General features: G+C 41.3%; 1 protein-coding gene across 11 annotated transcripts in view; it reads left to right on the top strand.

Annotated features, from left to right (window-relative positions):
- zranb3 (zinc finger, RAN-binding domain containing 3) overlaps positions 1 to 14880 on the top strand; it is a 145463-nt gene extending 130583 nt beyond the window's left edge. For all 11 annotated transcript variants that reach the window (XM_071463932.1, XM_071463930.1, XM_071463931.1 and 8 more), the window contains 5 exons: positions 3154 to 3294; positions 8108 to 8266; positions 9207 to 9399; positions 13377 to 13508; positions 14170 to 14880. In XM_071463932.1, coding sequence (XP_071320033.1) covers positions 3154 to 3294; positions 8108 to 8266; positions 9207 to 9399; positions 13377 to 13508; positions 14170 to 14268 — 724 coding nt within the window. In that variant the 3' untranslated portion in view covers positions 14269 to 14880. The remainder of the gene's footprint in view (positions 1 to 3153; positions 3295 to 8107; positions 8267 to 9206; positions 9400 to 13376; positions 13509 to 14169) is intronic.
- The last annotated feature ends 691 nt before the right edge of the window (positions 14881 to 15571 follow it).

Below are 15571 nucleotides of genomic sequence, written 5' to 3'. Positions count from 1 at the left end.
CAATGCATTGCCTTCCTCATAAAACTTTTTGCCGAACTGTCTTTTTGAATATATTAAATCCTTGCATCCATGTTCAGTAGCTTGCAGGATTCTCCTTCACTGTTTTTTTGTTGGCTCATTGCTATGCTCCTTTGCATGCCAGAAACTCCACAGGGCAGCACATTTAGCATTTTAGTGGAAGTGAACAATTCTATTGGTCGTTTACCCTATAATGGAAAAATGAATGTTTATGTGTGTCTCAAATTAAACATGGTTTTCCCAGAAGGATGAACCTGGCCGGCCCCGTAATACCAGATGATAACTGAAGACTTTTGGATCATGAGAGAAAAATGTAATGCAGCAGTCACCTCAGTGTACAGAATTACTGTCCAAGCTCCTAGCTGCATAAAAACATGCAAACACACACATTCACACTCTCCCAGAGGCACCGTTGGACACCAGTTTTAGTGTAAGGTATCTCGTTTCATGCAGCCTCTGTGCTGGGACTGTTTGAAGCAAAGGAAGCTCTTGTGTTTGATGGAGACTTACCTTCTTCCTCATCTCCCCTCAGCTTCCACAGAAACTTCTCCTCTTTGATGTGTCTCCCTCCTCCACTTTCTGCCTCCTGTCATCCATCTTTCCTTTATTTTTTTTTATTTTTTTTCCTCCTGCCTTCTTTCCATCTCCCTCCCAAAGAAAGTATTCTGTCCAGATGGAGGTGTTGGAAATGCATTAAAATGCCATGGCGCAGCCTGCAGGGCCGGGCAGAAACACTAAAAGCAGAGTTTAACAGTGGCACTACCTTCCTGTTTAAATAGCGGGGTGTTTCATGGAGGCTAGTATTTCATTAGTAATCAGCATAGAGATGCATCATGTAACCATTCAAGTAGAGTTAAATAACCTATTCAGATTCAAATTTCTTTTTGTGTAAAATGACTACAATAAGCCTTTGATAGTCCCATTCAGCTGGAGAATGTAGATGATAAATACGCCTGTAAACATATTTTATTTTTTCTGAACATTTTGATACAAGTGCCATGAACAACTCTATGCAAATATGGTAATATATGCACATATATGGAATTTCCATATATGAAATATATGTATAGATAAATATATAATATATAAAATCTCATAGAAATTGGAACAATTTCATATATAGACATATATGTCTAGCCCATACAGACATATGTAAATATATCTACATCCCAAAGCCTGTCAATATATGTTGATATTTTATACAGTAGGGTCCAAAAAGAAATAAATAAGAAAAATAGAAGCATATAGAATTTTTATATGTTTTACTGTGCAGTAAATGTTCGTAGTTAAATAGTGTAAGTTTATTTTTCTACATGTCTTATAGTTCTAGGAGCCGTTCCAGATATTGATTTTATTTCAGCGGTGGCAGAGCGGCTGTTTGTCTTCCAGCAGCAAAGTTTCAACAAACTAAGTTCAAGAATTGACAAAGCTGTCAGAACAAGTGCTTGGAAAATATAGCATTAATTATCGATTCACACGACAATTAGTGAACAGTTTCATCACCGGAGTTGATTGTCTGTGAAACAGCAACAAGACACTGTCCTGTCTCTCCGTCTAATTTTTCTTACTTCACCCTCTTTTTTTTTTTTTTTTTTTAAGCCAATTTTGTGCTTTTTATGTTCCCATAGTTTTTGCTCTGGTACCACTCGACTACCAGTATCTGTGAGACTTTGTCCAAGCAGCAGTTGGTCTGGTCAGATCAGTGAAAGCAATAAATGTAATTTTTGTTTTTACTTTTTAGTTGTAACCTTTGCTGCCTAAATATGTTTAACCAGAGAAAAATCTAAGGCTTATGGAAAATGGTGTTTTCTAAAGGCTGCTAAAAAACTACCATCCTCATCTAAGCATGTGGAGTAAGGGTATGTTTGAGGGCTGGGTATTTAGATATTAGTTATTAGATATTATGTTCCTCTTTCACTGGTGTGACTCGAGAGATTCATGCTGCATCTCTAACACAGAAACTTCAAAAATAAAAGTAAACAGCAAACAGCAAGAATCATCACACAGGCACTGAATGGATAGAATTTAAAACATGGCTGACTTTTATTTTGTATCTATAAAATTACCATAAAAACTCACTATATGTATAATTTCACCTGTGATTGGATGAGTGAAACTTTAGTCATTTGTAATGGACACAGTTTCCCTCAGTAAGTCACCTGTGAACCTTTTAAATGTTGTGGACGTGTGGACTGGCTATGTCGACGCTGTCTTTAAGGTTCCTCCATTGTTACTCAGGTACATAGTTGGTGAAGCAGCAGCAAACATCCACTCTGCCAAAGTGTCTTTGACCACGACGCCAGCTGCAGGACTGATGTTTAGCAGCTAAGTCTGACCTCCCTGTAGAGGAGGAAATAGAAAGGATACCTGCTCCATTGGGACTTTTAATTTGTTACATCATCCCTCATCCTGCTTTAGTTACCTGGGGACGTCTGGTTATTGGTCTCTTTTCTCTCAAGATGCCGAACATATTCTTACACTCAGAACAAAGAAGTCAGTAATTTTTCCCCCCAAGCTCCCCTCCTGTATTTCTTGTCAACTCTGACATCCTTGGGTCATTTTAATCCTGCCCAGATTGACATGTAGTGTTTCAAGCAATTTTCAACTTGCACACCTAGCATCTGTATTACAAGGGCCATAAAAAACAGTGGTGGGGTAGATGGATTAGATTAGATGATTGACGATGCCTGTGGGGAAATTAGATTGCTGCAGCAGCAATAGTAATGGGATTCAGCAGGGGAAGAGGACAAACAGAATAAAAGCACACAAACAGAATAGAAAATATGCAATGAAAGGAAGAATTTCTGCATTTAAGCTCAGATTGGTGCCAAGAAAAATATAAAAGTGCATCTGGCACTGCGCTGAGGCCGTTTGTAGAGTTTTGTCAGTTCTGTGGGTGATGGTGTGTGTTATATGGATGAGGCTGAGTCCCAGGATTACAGTCCTGAAATGATTACAGATCGGCCCGAGCAACATTAAATCTCCTATCTCACCTGGTAGTTTATGAATCCATCTCCTTGCAACTACTCCCCCATGCTCGACATGTGAATCAGCCCTCTTCATCAGGCTCTCTGGTTATATAACATCTACAAAATCCTCCGCTCACTCTCAGCCCTGTTTATCCCATTTTCACAGGTACCTCAGCAGAGACGAGGTAGCCCAGGCCTCCCTGAGCAAGGTCCAGCAGGAGGGAGGCAGCGTCCGACTGGTCACCAAGGAGAACTTCTTCACAAAGAGGAGGTCTGCCTCCTCATTAACACCACCTGCTTCAGAGAGGTAGGTTAAAAGGGCAAACATGTGGGTGGATGATCAGGGCAGGAAAGGTTAAGATGTCCTCAGGTCTTTAAAAGACTTTAATAATATCCTCTAACTGATGAGTATAAAATCTTAGCTACCTTTGATTCACCCTGTACAAACAGTACTTTAACACCTCATAAATCACGCCCAGTTTGTTTTTAAAGATGAGGTCTCATGGTCTGTACATGAAGGTAGTTTGTCTCATCGTGTGGCTTCCTCTTTGGGATTCAGTGTATTTTCATTTTCCTTCCCTCAGCTGTCTCCATGGAGATCTGTATGTGCCTTGTGGGAGAGGCACACAGGCCCACTGAGTGTGTTAGTACAGTAAATATAGACTATAATACAATCTACTGGGTGAGATGCAACGGCCAGCTCACCCCAGGAGGGGATATCGCTATGGAAACCTGCAACAATTACACACACTCACACACATTTACACACATGTACACATAAACTGGTGTCTGTGATAGTCCATGAAGTGCCTTAAGCTGGGCCGGTTTCACCCAGATTCACCCCTCCTGACAGCTGGAGAAGAAATCTGGTCCTGGACCTGGATGACAGTGACAGTGTTGCCAAGCAACAGTAAGCATTCTAGCTCTTGATGCTATTATCTTGCATACTACCGTTATACTACAGATATTAAGACAGATCTCACCCGTTCTCGCTGAAGAAGAGACGACCAGGGTTGACCGCATCTTCCCAAATATTTTCCCATCAACACAAAGTGGAGCTTAGCTGTGACCTGTGGCTGCGCCGTCACACTGTGCGTGCCATAGGTGTGTTTGTGCGTAGGAATACGGTAGTTCAGTGGTTGAGAAAAAACATAGCATCAAAGGAAAGTGCTGTTTTGACGGGAAGATGAAGCACTGAAAATATTCTAAATGAAGCGAACATTTAACAGATATAGGATTGTTTTGGTGGGCGTCATTTAAAGAGTATCTAAAACACCTTTTTTCTGCTGGCCCCATGCACAGCAGCACATCAGGCTGCTAGTGTGACATGTATGTGTGCCACTGACCGCGAAGGCCGAACCATAATGAGTCTGTGGGGGATTTCCTACTCATCCTCGTCTGCACTTTTATTTGTGGAGTCTCCTATTCTCTCTTTTTGAAAAGTGTTTAATAACTGGTGCACAATGATTCTTGGGATAGATTGGGCTGTGACAGATCCATCCGCTGGATCCTTTGTTGCCTGGGAAACGACGGATGATGCAGCTTGTAGTTTTCTGTAAAAAAAGAATTGCCGTGTAGCTAACATGCTATTAGCTAGCTTCGTAACGTGAATAGATAATTTGATAATTTAACAAATCTATTTCGCAAAATGTCAAAGTTATCCTTTGAAGGAATAGTAAAATATCTCTGCATTAGTTTGAGCTAGAGCTGGGAACCTCTGCCTCTCCACACCTCTAAGGTTCAATAATGAACACATTGTATCACACACAACAACACAATATTCCCCGAAATCTCAGAGTAATCCTTTAAACCAAAAACCCACGATGTATGTGCTGGGTAGTGCTGAGATACTTTTAGAATACCTTACTCTAGGAAATATAAACACCATTGTGTTGCAGATGTTTGCTTTATTACTGCTAATGTTCAAACTGGGATGGACAGGTCCGGTGTAGTCGCCCCATTGTCCTCGAGAAGCAACAACTTAAGTTGTATAAAACAGACTCTGCGTCCTGACCAGCAGTGAGCGAGCACTCCATCGATTGACAGGTGGTCTTACCAGTGTCAGATCTTCTCCCCCTCCGGTGCCTTTGGTTTCCTTTGGTATGGAGCATCAGAGATGAGCCACAGTGGTAAACATTAGCAGGCTGTGTGCCGTTTGCTGAAGGCATGTTGCGTGATTTCTGGGGTTTGAAGTATGAGTTTTCAGAGAGTTACCTCATGCTGCGATGTAGAGCTGCCAACATGCTCTCTTGCTTTGTGCATATATGAATTTAAATGACGTTGACGCTTCATGTAAAGTACATATATTTATTCATTTCAACAAATATTCATTCTTGAATATGTTCTGATTTCTTTGAGCTCGATTGTAGTTTTCTGCCTTAATGCATTCAACATTCAGTCACCAGCAAACCAAGTATTTCTGGACTAGATTTTTTTTCCCCAAGTACCATGTTTTCACCATTCTCAGCTTGGGCACACCAGTAAAAAGTCTATTTCGGTCTCTCTTTCATCCACAAGACGTTGCTGGCACAGCATTTGTCTCTTGGTACTTCCAGTTTTTGGTATCTTCTCAACTTTGAAGCAGCAAGGTTCCTTTTTTTAGAGGGTTTTTCTTCTCCATTTCAATGATTAAATCTCCCTCTGTAGAGCTCTGTCTCTCTGGCTCTTTGTTCCTCTCTCTGTCTGTCTGAATTGTAAACCACGGGGAAAGAGAATTTAGTCCATCTGTCCCCTCCATCGTGGCTCGAGCACCCTGCTGCGACAACATGGCAAATGCCCAAACTCGCTGCGACTCTGCCAAAAGGGCGGGCGCACACATTCACATCCTTGACATGCTCTGGATTCCCATCATGTATGTGCACACGTTCATACACAGCCGTACGTCTCTCACCTCTGCATCTGCAGCACATATAGCAAGCACAGATTTATTTATTTCTTATCGTTTAAATAGATATTAAATTGTGTTTGCTGTTCTGCTGATGTTGAAAGAACTGAGGTTTACATTGAATCTGGATGTTTCCGCCCAGAAGGTAACTTCTCTTTGAAATTTACTGCACATCTCAAAACCTTATCATATAAAAATAGATTGCACACATAGAATAAATGTATTTTGCAGCATTTTAGGTACCACACCTTATCCTCTGATTCTCAAATCTTCTCTCATTCTCAAATAACCAGGCCTTTATTCTAGCTTCTATAATTTCTCTACTTTCATGAGTATATTTTGTTATATTTTTTCTGATCTCCCTCCTTTTAAATGTTGTTGTTTGATGTTGTTTACTGTCAATGCAAATTCAACACTTCCTCTGTGTTTACCTGTCTGCTTAATAAATTCTGGATAATTTATATTTCTATATTACAATAACAGGGTCAAGCCATGCTCATCACTCTGTTGTCTGTTTTTAAAGGGTTACTGCAGCGTAAAGTCAGGCGACTTGAAAGAGAAGGAGATCAGTCAAAATCGAAGCACGGCCTGACTTTTAGTGCAGAGTGCTCATCAAACTTCAAAAATTTCCCATCATGCAACCCACTCGTATCTTCAGTTAAACCCTTCCTGCCTGTTAAATGCCTTCATCTTTTAAACATCATGCCTCCGGTCTGGAACAGATTTCCTATCAACTATTTAAAGTCTTAGGCCCGGTTCAAGATGGCCCTGATCATCTGGGTTATTTTCTCAGACTCCACCAGAGCCACAGAGGACATTTTACAAATGTTCACAGAGGCTGAATTGCAGTCTCCATGACAAGTAAAATGACCTTTATGTGTAAAATCGATGTTGTGACCCTTTAAGAGAACCACTTTTATAATGCACTTATTCTCTCCAGTCGGTTCTACTTTCCCCTTTTCTTTTTGTTCGATGAACAAAACTCCTACTTCTCTGCTCTGCTGTGGACATTTACATGATGCTGAATTCATCAAACAGTGAAGTCATCCTGAGATATCCTGACATTTAGTCCCTAGTAAGACTCAAGCTCCAAAAACACTGCTTCCTACATTTCCCATCATGCAACTCCATAGCTCCTTTAATTAGCCTGTCCCTGCCCACATTTTTAAAACGCCACACCCCCCAATATTATCCCATATTAAAGTTATAATGTGTAACCTTCACACATTAATATGTATAAAAATGACTAGACCTATGTTATATATTTTTTGAGTTGTGTACTTACATAATCCCAAATGTTTCCAGCTATTTTTTTTATTTTTTTATTCTAATCATGATAACAATCCGTTTCATTTGGTTGCCTGTCAGTGACATCATATATACGACATATGTTAATGCATCAGTGTCATGGTTGTCTGTCAGTAACTCAAAATTTACTTTTCATCCAGTTTTAAGCCACATTATACACTTTTATACACCTTGGTCATTTTCAGCTATGTTTTTTAACCGGACGTCTGGATCTTAAGTTATCAGAGAAAAAAGCCAAACAAATGTCAGCGAATCACTGATTTTTTAAAGTGAAACTGCTTTATTCAGTGTTTCCACTGATTTTAATCCCCTGGACTGTTTGTTCTGGAGAGGAGGAGACCTCAGAGGATAATTCAGCTGCTCATAAAAACCTCCTGAACAACACTGAAGGAATCCAAACCAGGAGACGGTTACTGCAGAGGTGGAGAAGACAACTCCCATGATCCCGCACTATTTTGTGATCATCCAATGTCGTCTTTTGTTATTGTTTTAATTAAGAGACAACTGGCGGCAGAAGTTATATGCTGTGTGTTTACTTCTCAATTCAAGATAACCCTGCTTACATCACTATGATTATTATTATGATCATTAGGGTTACTTTTCTCAGACTTGACAAAGCTCCTCCTGCATCACAGAAGACATCATAGACAGTTTATGAACTGAACTGAACTTAATGTGTAATTTAGCATTTTTTTTATAAATGTACGTAATTGGACAGATGCTCGAGATCCTTTCAGCTTCAGTTTACTCTTCAGTACTGGAGCTTAAACTGCAACTCCCATACAACATTTTACCTTATCCATCATTGACCCAGATCTTGTGAGATTTTGGGTAATTGAACCAACTGGACAAATGAAACACTGCTAACTCTTAAACTGGCTTCTCTTTGAGGTCTAAATGTTGTCGATTTCTGTTTCTGTCTGTGCAGGCAGGACAAGGAGTTGTGTGAGGCAGCGGAGGAGCAGCCATCAGCACAGTCCGGTTACCTGCAGGCTGTGGACAGTGGGGGTGTCCCCCTGTGTCTGTCCTGCCAGCAGGCCTGCTCTACCACGGGTGGGGCCTGGGACACTCGATTCTGCAGCCACAGGTACAGTGAACACATCCACTTAAGGGAAATCAAAGGGATGAATTGGAGGCTTTGATTTGAAGACATTTGAAGAGTCGCTCCAAAAGTTTTGGAGCCAAGCAGATGTATATAAATCTTAGCATTTCACCAGACGGGTGGAGTTTAATGCAAAGGGACGATTGAGTCTTTGTTAAAATGTCAATGAGAGAAGAGCATGTTAAATTAACTTTTAAATTGAGCATGTGATTTATTAAACCTTGCGCCAAAGCTCACCCATCTGGCACCAAGAAATTCAGTTACAGTCAAAGCTTGTAGAGTTTGTACCAAAACAAGCACAAAATCACAACAATACAATGTTGACTTCACCTTGGTTTTGTTTGTTGATGACTGGAGGACATTGTTGCAGCCAGATCAAACTGCAGCTCTTCTAGTTATAATGGTCCATTGCCTAATCCTTTCTTATCATAGTCCTCAGTTCATAATCTCTGCATTGTAACACCAATATAAAGAAGTGGGGTTTGTCAGGAAGTGGAAAAATGCTGTTGGTTCATTGTCGGAAATATTTTCTATCCTTGAGCACGACCCTGCACCCTTCCCTGCTCTCACAGGCTCAGTCTGAATAGGGCTGTTTGCTAAACTCTTACTACTCATAAAATGAGTTCGTCTGTGCATCCCTTTAGTCTTGCTACCTATTTAAGGTGGAAATTCAATTTCCTGAAGTGGCTTTCAAGAGCCAAATGCAGGTCATTCAGTCAAGGTGAGCTACTTCACTCCTGGATGTTATCAAAATTTAACAGATGGTTATGTCTGTGCTCCTTTCAGCAGAATCATGAGTGCAGCAGGAAAAGCATAGAAAAGACTTTCCTTTGTTTATGAAAATAGAAGAAGTCAGCCGTTAATGTTATAAATGTAAAAGTGTGTAGATTAAAATCCAGATGTTTCCATGTTCTCCCACCCATAGGTGCCAGGAGGAGTTCCAGTTGCGCTCCAGCCAAACATACATGCGCTCTCGGGTGCTGGAGGCGGAGCAGGGGATCTGTCAGCTCTGCGGCCTCCACGCCCACGACCTGTTCCTGAGGGTCCGTGACGCCCTGCCCTCCCAGCGCAAGGAGATGCTGGAGAACACCTGGCTCGCCCAGCTGTCACTCAAAGAGGTTCGACACCAGGAAACCAATGTTTTAACATTTTTCCTGACAGATATTTTATAAAATACTCATTCTATATCCAGTCCCATTGGTATAGTGCTTTGAGCTAAATGCTAACATGCTAATCAAAAATGGAGTAAGTACTGTTACTTTAGTAATTCGGTTGTAGATAGAAAAATAAATCAGGACCGGAAATACAGGCATTAAATAGGAAGTAAAACCTTTACAATTAACAAAAACAAATAGATTTCATATAAAAGGAGATCTTACAAGTCATTATCATTATTATTATTATTATAACTGGTTTTGTGCATATCCATAAAACTCTCCTCTAAAGGCGTTTTGATAACGTCTTAGCTGTCTAAAAAAACTTTAACCTCTCATTCGCTCATGGGCTCACCTCTCAAGCTGTGACAGCCTGCAAACATCACGGAATTATGGGAAATGGCGTTCCTTGAAGCCTGCTAAAAACTTAAATATTGACTTAACAACAATATTTTATTGCTTTTCAAAAAAAATGTCATCCTTATCTTTAAATTTAAAATTCTAAATCTGACATTAAAAGCATATAATATAATATATTATATTTTCCCTTTAAATTACTTTGATTATTTCATTTTAACACAGGACCAAAGATTTAAGATTAAAAGATCAGAGAAAAGGGCAAACAAATTTCAGTGGCAGAACTTAGTGGTTTTTTTTGTCTCATTAATCATCTGATGATCCCTCAGATTTAGCTTTAGTCTCTTGGAAAGGTCCCGACACCTCGGTTGGGAACCACAGGACTAAACTACATAACTTCATATAAAGTAGTTTAAGAATAAGCTAATGTTGTCTATAATAGTATATATAGTAAATAGTGGAACCTCTTTAGTTGATCGACCGCATTAAAATGCTACAATATACACATCATGTCTCACCAGTCTCCTGATGTGAGCTAAATAACTGACAAGCAGAGCCATTTTTTGTCTTTGTGTTTGTGTAAGTGCAAAAATAAAAGTGCCCTGTACTCTCCATCCCACCCACCTACGCACACACACACACACACACACACACACACACACACACACACACACACACACACTCTTTCTCACACACACAGGTTGATCTGCACTCCAAGGGGCCAGCTCCCAGTAAATGGATTGCTGGGCCCATTGATTTTTTCTCCCAGTGCCAGGCCTCGACCAGTAAGCCTGTTTGATTTGGTTGGCTGTTATCCTGCAAAGCCAGCCCCCCTTCTCCCCCCTCCCCTCACCTTACACACACACACACACACACACACACACACTCACCCTCCTTCCCAGTGCCGCCGGCAGCAGCATCAGCACCAATCGATGCACCGAGCTTTAGAGGAAACAAACTCAGCCACATGATAAGACGCCGCAGTGGTGGAGGAGCCTCAAGATTATAGGCTCATTCTTTGGTTCATGCTGGGGGTTCTGGAGTGTGTGTGTGTGTGTGTGTGTGCATGTGCATATGGGTCTTTATGTGTATCTTGGGGTCCTTTTTGGCGTGTACGTATTGCGTTGGTGTGTGTGCGAGTGTGTGTTTTCGGTTCGTATTATTGCCTTCAGGTGTAAGCAGAATTTCGGTGTGTCTAAGTGTGTAGCAGTGGGGTCTGGTGTAGCAAGATTCATGGTTTTCACACAAAAGCAGGCTCAATTGAGTGAAATGTGTGAGCGTGTGCGTATGAGTGTGTGTGTAGGGATGTGAACTCTGCCCTTGTGAGCATGCCTGGTCTTTAAATCTGTTGGGATCAATTCCAGCTCGCTGCCTTAATGTCGGCAGAGGAGCACTCAAAGCAGGAAAATGGATTTTTGGCCCTGAACTCCTCCCATTAGACTTCTCTCTCTCTCTGTTTCTAATTCTCTCAATCATCTTTTGCTCTTCCACTTGTTTTCTCTCTATTCTGTCTTTTAGTCTGATTTCCTTTCTTTATTTCTTCTTTGTTCTGTCTCTGTCTTTCCCTACTTACTATTTCTTTTCAGGTTTTCAAAATGAAAGATTGTGGTAATTCAGTTTCCAGGACATTGGATCTCAGTTAAAGTTTCTCTCCAGACATGTTTCAAATTATGTTAAAAAAAATACTCTTCTATGATTAATATTTTGTTTAACATGTTTTTCCCACATAAAAAGTGAAAGATTTTTTTAAAAAACTCGGCCTGGAAGCTGATCTATGCTTACTTCCTCACTGAGAAATCTGGAGCAGGCCTTATGCCCCGTCCACCCCCGCTGCTCATGCCAGGTTAACAGGTGAAAGAGCAGAGAGTACCAATATGGTTAGAGGAGGAAACATCAGAGTGTTTGAGCCTCAGACCCAGACTCTGATGAGGAGTCTGCTGAGACCACAATCAGAGACCAGCAGACGGATCAGAACAGTTAGCGCTCTGATATCCATTAGCTGCATCCTTAACCAGCATCGAGACATGTTACATAAACAAGACTAAAGGCCTTTGCACACCAACTCCAAATTTTTTGAATGTGTTTTTTTGTGGTATGAACACACACATACACGCACAAATACACACATCATGACTTTAATAGGCAATCTTTAATAGGCAAACTTTAATAGGCTCTGCTATGATACAAAATCATAGCAGAGCCGCGTCATTGACTAGTTCATGCATGAACAGTGTTTACACCTTGAAATTAATTTATTGTTCCACCAATTTATCGGCCTCTTGGATGACATTTTGGATGATGATGTTTGAATGTATGGTGGCTGTCGGTGGTCAAACAAAAAACTGAAATGACTGACAACAGTATACGTGCAACAATTTAGGACAAAAAATTTGAACTTGGCTTGCAAAGGCCTTGAGAGTCGACTGCCTACGAGGCTGCCCTAAGACACAGCACTGCTTTGAGCTAAATGCCAACATTAGCATGTTAACAAGTTCACAATGACAATGTTAACATGCTTATTTTTAGCTCCAATGTTTACAGTGTTCATCCTAGCGTGCTAACATGCCAACATTTGGGCTCAGGGTTCAGGCAAGGTCAGGTTGTTAGCGTCTTCACTGCATTTTAAGTTCTCAGAAAGACTTATAGGAGATTATGAAATGTCCATCTGGGGTAACATCAGTCACACATGCTGTGTTTTACTGGGCTTAAGACACAAAGAAAATGATCTATGACTTTGGTGATTTTAAATTTTTGGAGGATCTATAGTTCTAAAGGAATAATTTCTCCTAAATAAACTGTTTAAAAAATACACTGGATTACTCAAAAGATACATGTTGTCACAATTTAGCAAAAAGACAAAAAAAAAGTCACAAAAAGTTGTGGAATTTAGGAGCATGTATCCTGTTGTAGCATGTTATTCCCTGTGGTTTATTTAACCTCATTTCTATGTCTTTGTCTGGCAGACTTACAGATACTCACTGATTAAGTTTGCCTACAGCTGCCCATTATGTAGGCCATAAGCATTTTGGTGATTTATAGTGCTGCACCTGAGGCATCTGTTGGTGATGGATAATAGAAAGTCAAAGTTCACTGTCATCGATTTGCTGCAATTATTGTTTTCATCAACTGGTCTTATCCTCACAGTCACACAGGCTCACATTAATCTCAGTGGTTAAACCTTTATCAGGAGCCTTCTGCGTTTTGTTTTCATTATTTACTGCTGTAGATTTCTGACACTTATGTGCTTTGCTGTCTCATTTGTTTTTATCTTTTTGTTATTGTGAAGCACACTGCAGAAGTGCCCCTGCGGTGCAGAGATTTGTTTGATATGGATGATTTTGTGTGTGTGCATGTGCATTTGTGTGCCGTAAAATAACAATTTAGGTCAGTGTAGCGCTCAGGAACACTGAGCTCTACTGAAGAAACAACATCAGTTCAAAAAAATTAACTCCAGCGTAGATGGATGGTTTGGGAGGGCAGTGCAATCACAGCTTGTTTTTGGCAATTTAGAGCAGTTTATGAAAACATCCAAGGGGTAGGTCAGTGCACCGAGACGCTCACTGCTTCATTCTGTGTGTTTCCAGCTGAATGAAATGATCCGCGCTCCGGTCGAAGGGGATTTCTGGCAGGTCGACCACATCCGGCCAGTGTACAGCGGAGGAGGACAGTGCTCTCTGGACAACCTGCAGACGCTCTGCACCGTCTGCCACAAAGCCGTACGTGCACGCTCCGCATCGCTGCACCCATAACAACCGCAAGGGCTTAACGGGCAAAAGCAATTTATCTAACGTTTAAGGTGCACAGTGGATGGACCTCTCCTTTATCCACCTACAAAAAGAAAGTCTCATCACTCATGTTGAGGATCATGTGCGATGGCAGTAATGTGATACATGGTCATACACATAGATCAAAAGTCGTACCATCCCTCACAACGCTGTATATTCTCTGTAATAGCATCACATGATGTGGCTGTATGACATGTTGATATATAGCATTTGTAGCAAAATGCTATATATCTGTCTTGGGAACATCTTCCTTCAGTCAATATTTCATAATCACAGACAATTCAGAACTGAATTTGAGCGCAGAGGTTTCAAAATAAAACACAGCTTTTATTGTACCTAAAATGGGCTTTATTGTCACGCCGGAAAGCATTTTTATCAGAGTGGGTGTCAATTTGGAAGGAGATGTTTCGTACCTTGACGTATATAAACTGATGTGGAGAACTGGGCGTTCTGATAAGGGGATCCTCTTCGCTGTTTACGCCACCGCTCAGACACTTTAATCTAAAGATGCTCAATATATTGATCTCACTTTTTCTGTTCTGTGCCGACTGCAGATTTAACCTCTTACATCATGTTCCATTTTTCTCCACAGAGGACGGCTCAGCAAGCCAAAGAACGGAACAGGATGAGGAAGAGTGTGGCAGCCTCCAAGGTTGCGTCAGACATCAGTAGGTTCTTCATCAGGAAATGAGACGACATAAAGGTTTAGTAAGGGTTGCATAGGTGTAAAATCTCCTGAATCAAATTCGTTGACATGATTTCTGACAGTTTGGGCGAAGCTGCATCATGGTTCTTCAAAGACAAACCCCACATTAAGGTACCGCAAATGCCATTCACTGTGACAGATTAGGATAAAAGGCCAGCTTTTCTTTGAGCCGCTTCCTCCTTCTACCTCACTTGCCGATGATATCACTCCCGTCCTGCTGGACCCCGCTGTAGGGGATGCTGTAGCAGCGGAGATTTACCTAAAATAAAAACAGTGACGACTACATCAAATGCAAATTCAGCCAGCTCCCATTCTCGTCCCCGAACCGTCACAAGTGCGGTAGTTTTGATTTATGACGGCCCCCTTTTGCTCGAGGCTGAAATGGAGCAGGTTGTTTAGAAAGATGCTGCTATTTTAAGATTTTGCAAACTTGGTGGAAAGTAGCAGGTGAGAGATGAATCGGGGGCTTTGTGATTAAAACTCCGCGGCAGAAAAAACAACCGAGTGTCCTCAATGACAACAAATAGCACCTTATGAATCTTCCCCTTTGGATGAAAGATAAATGCCTGAGTGAAATAAAAACCTATTTTCATCTTGTTTCATGTTGTCTCCTTGTGTTGTGCTGGTGCTTTAACCACGGTTTGGACTGTAAATGCACCAAGACGTTGGTTGTTCTGACAAGCTCGCAAATCGTTTCATTGCCTCAAGTCAGAAACATCATTGTCCATGTCCACGCATCTACCTCCTCTTCAGCTGTGCTTGATGATCTGAACAGAGCTAAAGTCAGTCAGGAGGGCTATGTTTAGAGAGACGGAGAGCAGAGTTACTATGGAAACAAGGCTTCAGGTTCAGCAATGTCGGGAATATTGAATCTGTTCTTGTGAGAGTTATACAATGAGCCAGACAGACATCAGAAACTCCAATCAATATCAGCAGGCTCCTGTGAAAATGAGGCCGTCACATTCCTCCGCAGCAGAATTTTGCTTCCCCTCTGAGGCTGAGGCTCCATCGTCGATGTTGCGGATGTTGTCACGTCACAATTTTGTCTGTTTGTCAGCCGCGTCAAACTTCCGAACTCAGCAAATTCCACCATCGCTGGGAAAGTTTAAAACATTTTCTGGCAGCCCCAACTTCTCTCAGCCTATGAGAGCGCTGGGTTGAAGGCACAGCCTCAAACTTTCTCAGAGCCCATGTGGGTGCGAGCGTGGGTGTGTGTGTATTTCCCCTACGGCTGCTCCAGGTCTCCACTTAATAAGACCGTTGTTCCTCTCCTGTCCAAACCGACAAG

The sequence above is a fragment of the Trachinotus anak genome, unplaced genomic scaffold (assembly GCF_046630095.1).
Source record: "Trachinotus anak isolate AG129_WGS33_773 ecotype Australia unplaced genomic scaffold, CSIRO_AGI_Tana_v1 ptg000026l, whole genome shotgun sequence".
In the NCBI taxonomy this organism is placed as follows: domain Eukaryota; kingdom Metazoa; phylum Chordata; class Actinopteri; order Carangiformes; family Carangidae; genus Trachinotus; species Trachinotus anak.
Note: the sequence above shows the minus strand (reverse complement) of the source record. Positions and strands in the feature narration are given on the sequence as shown.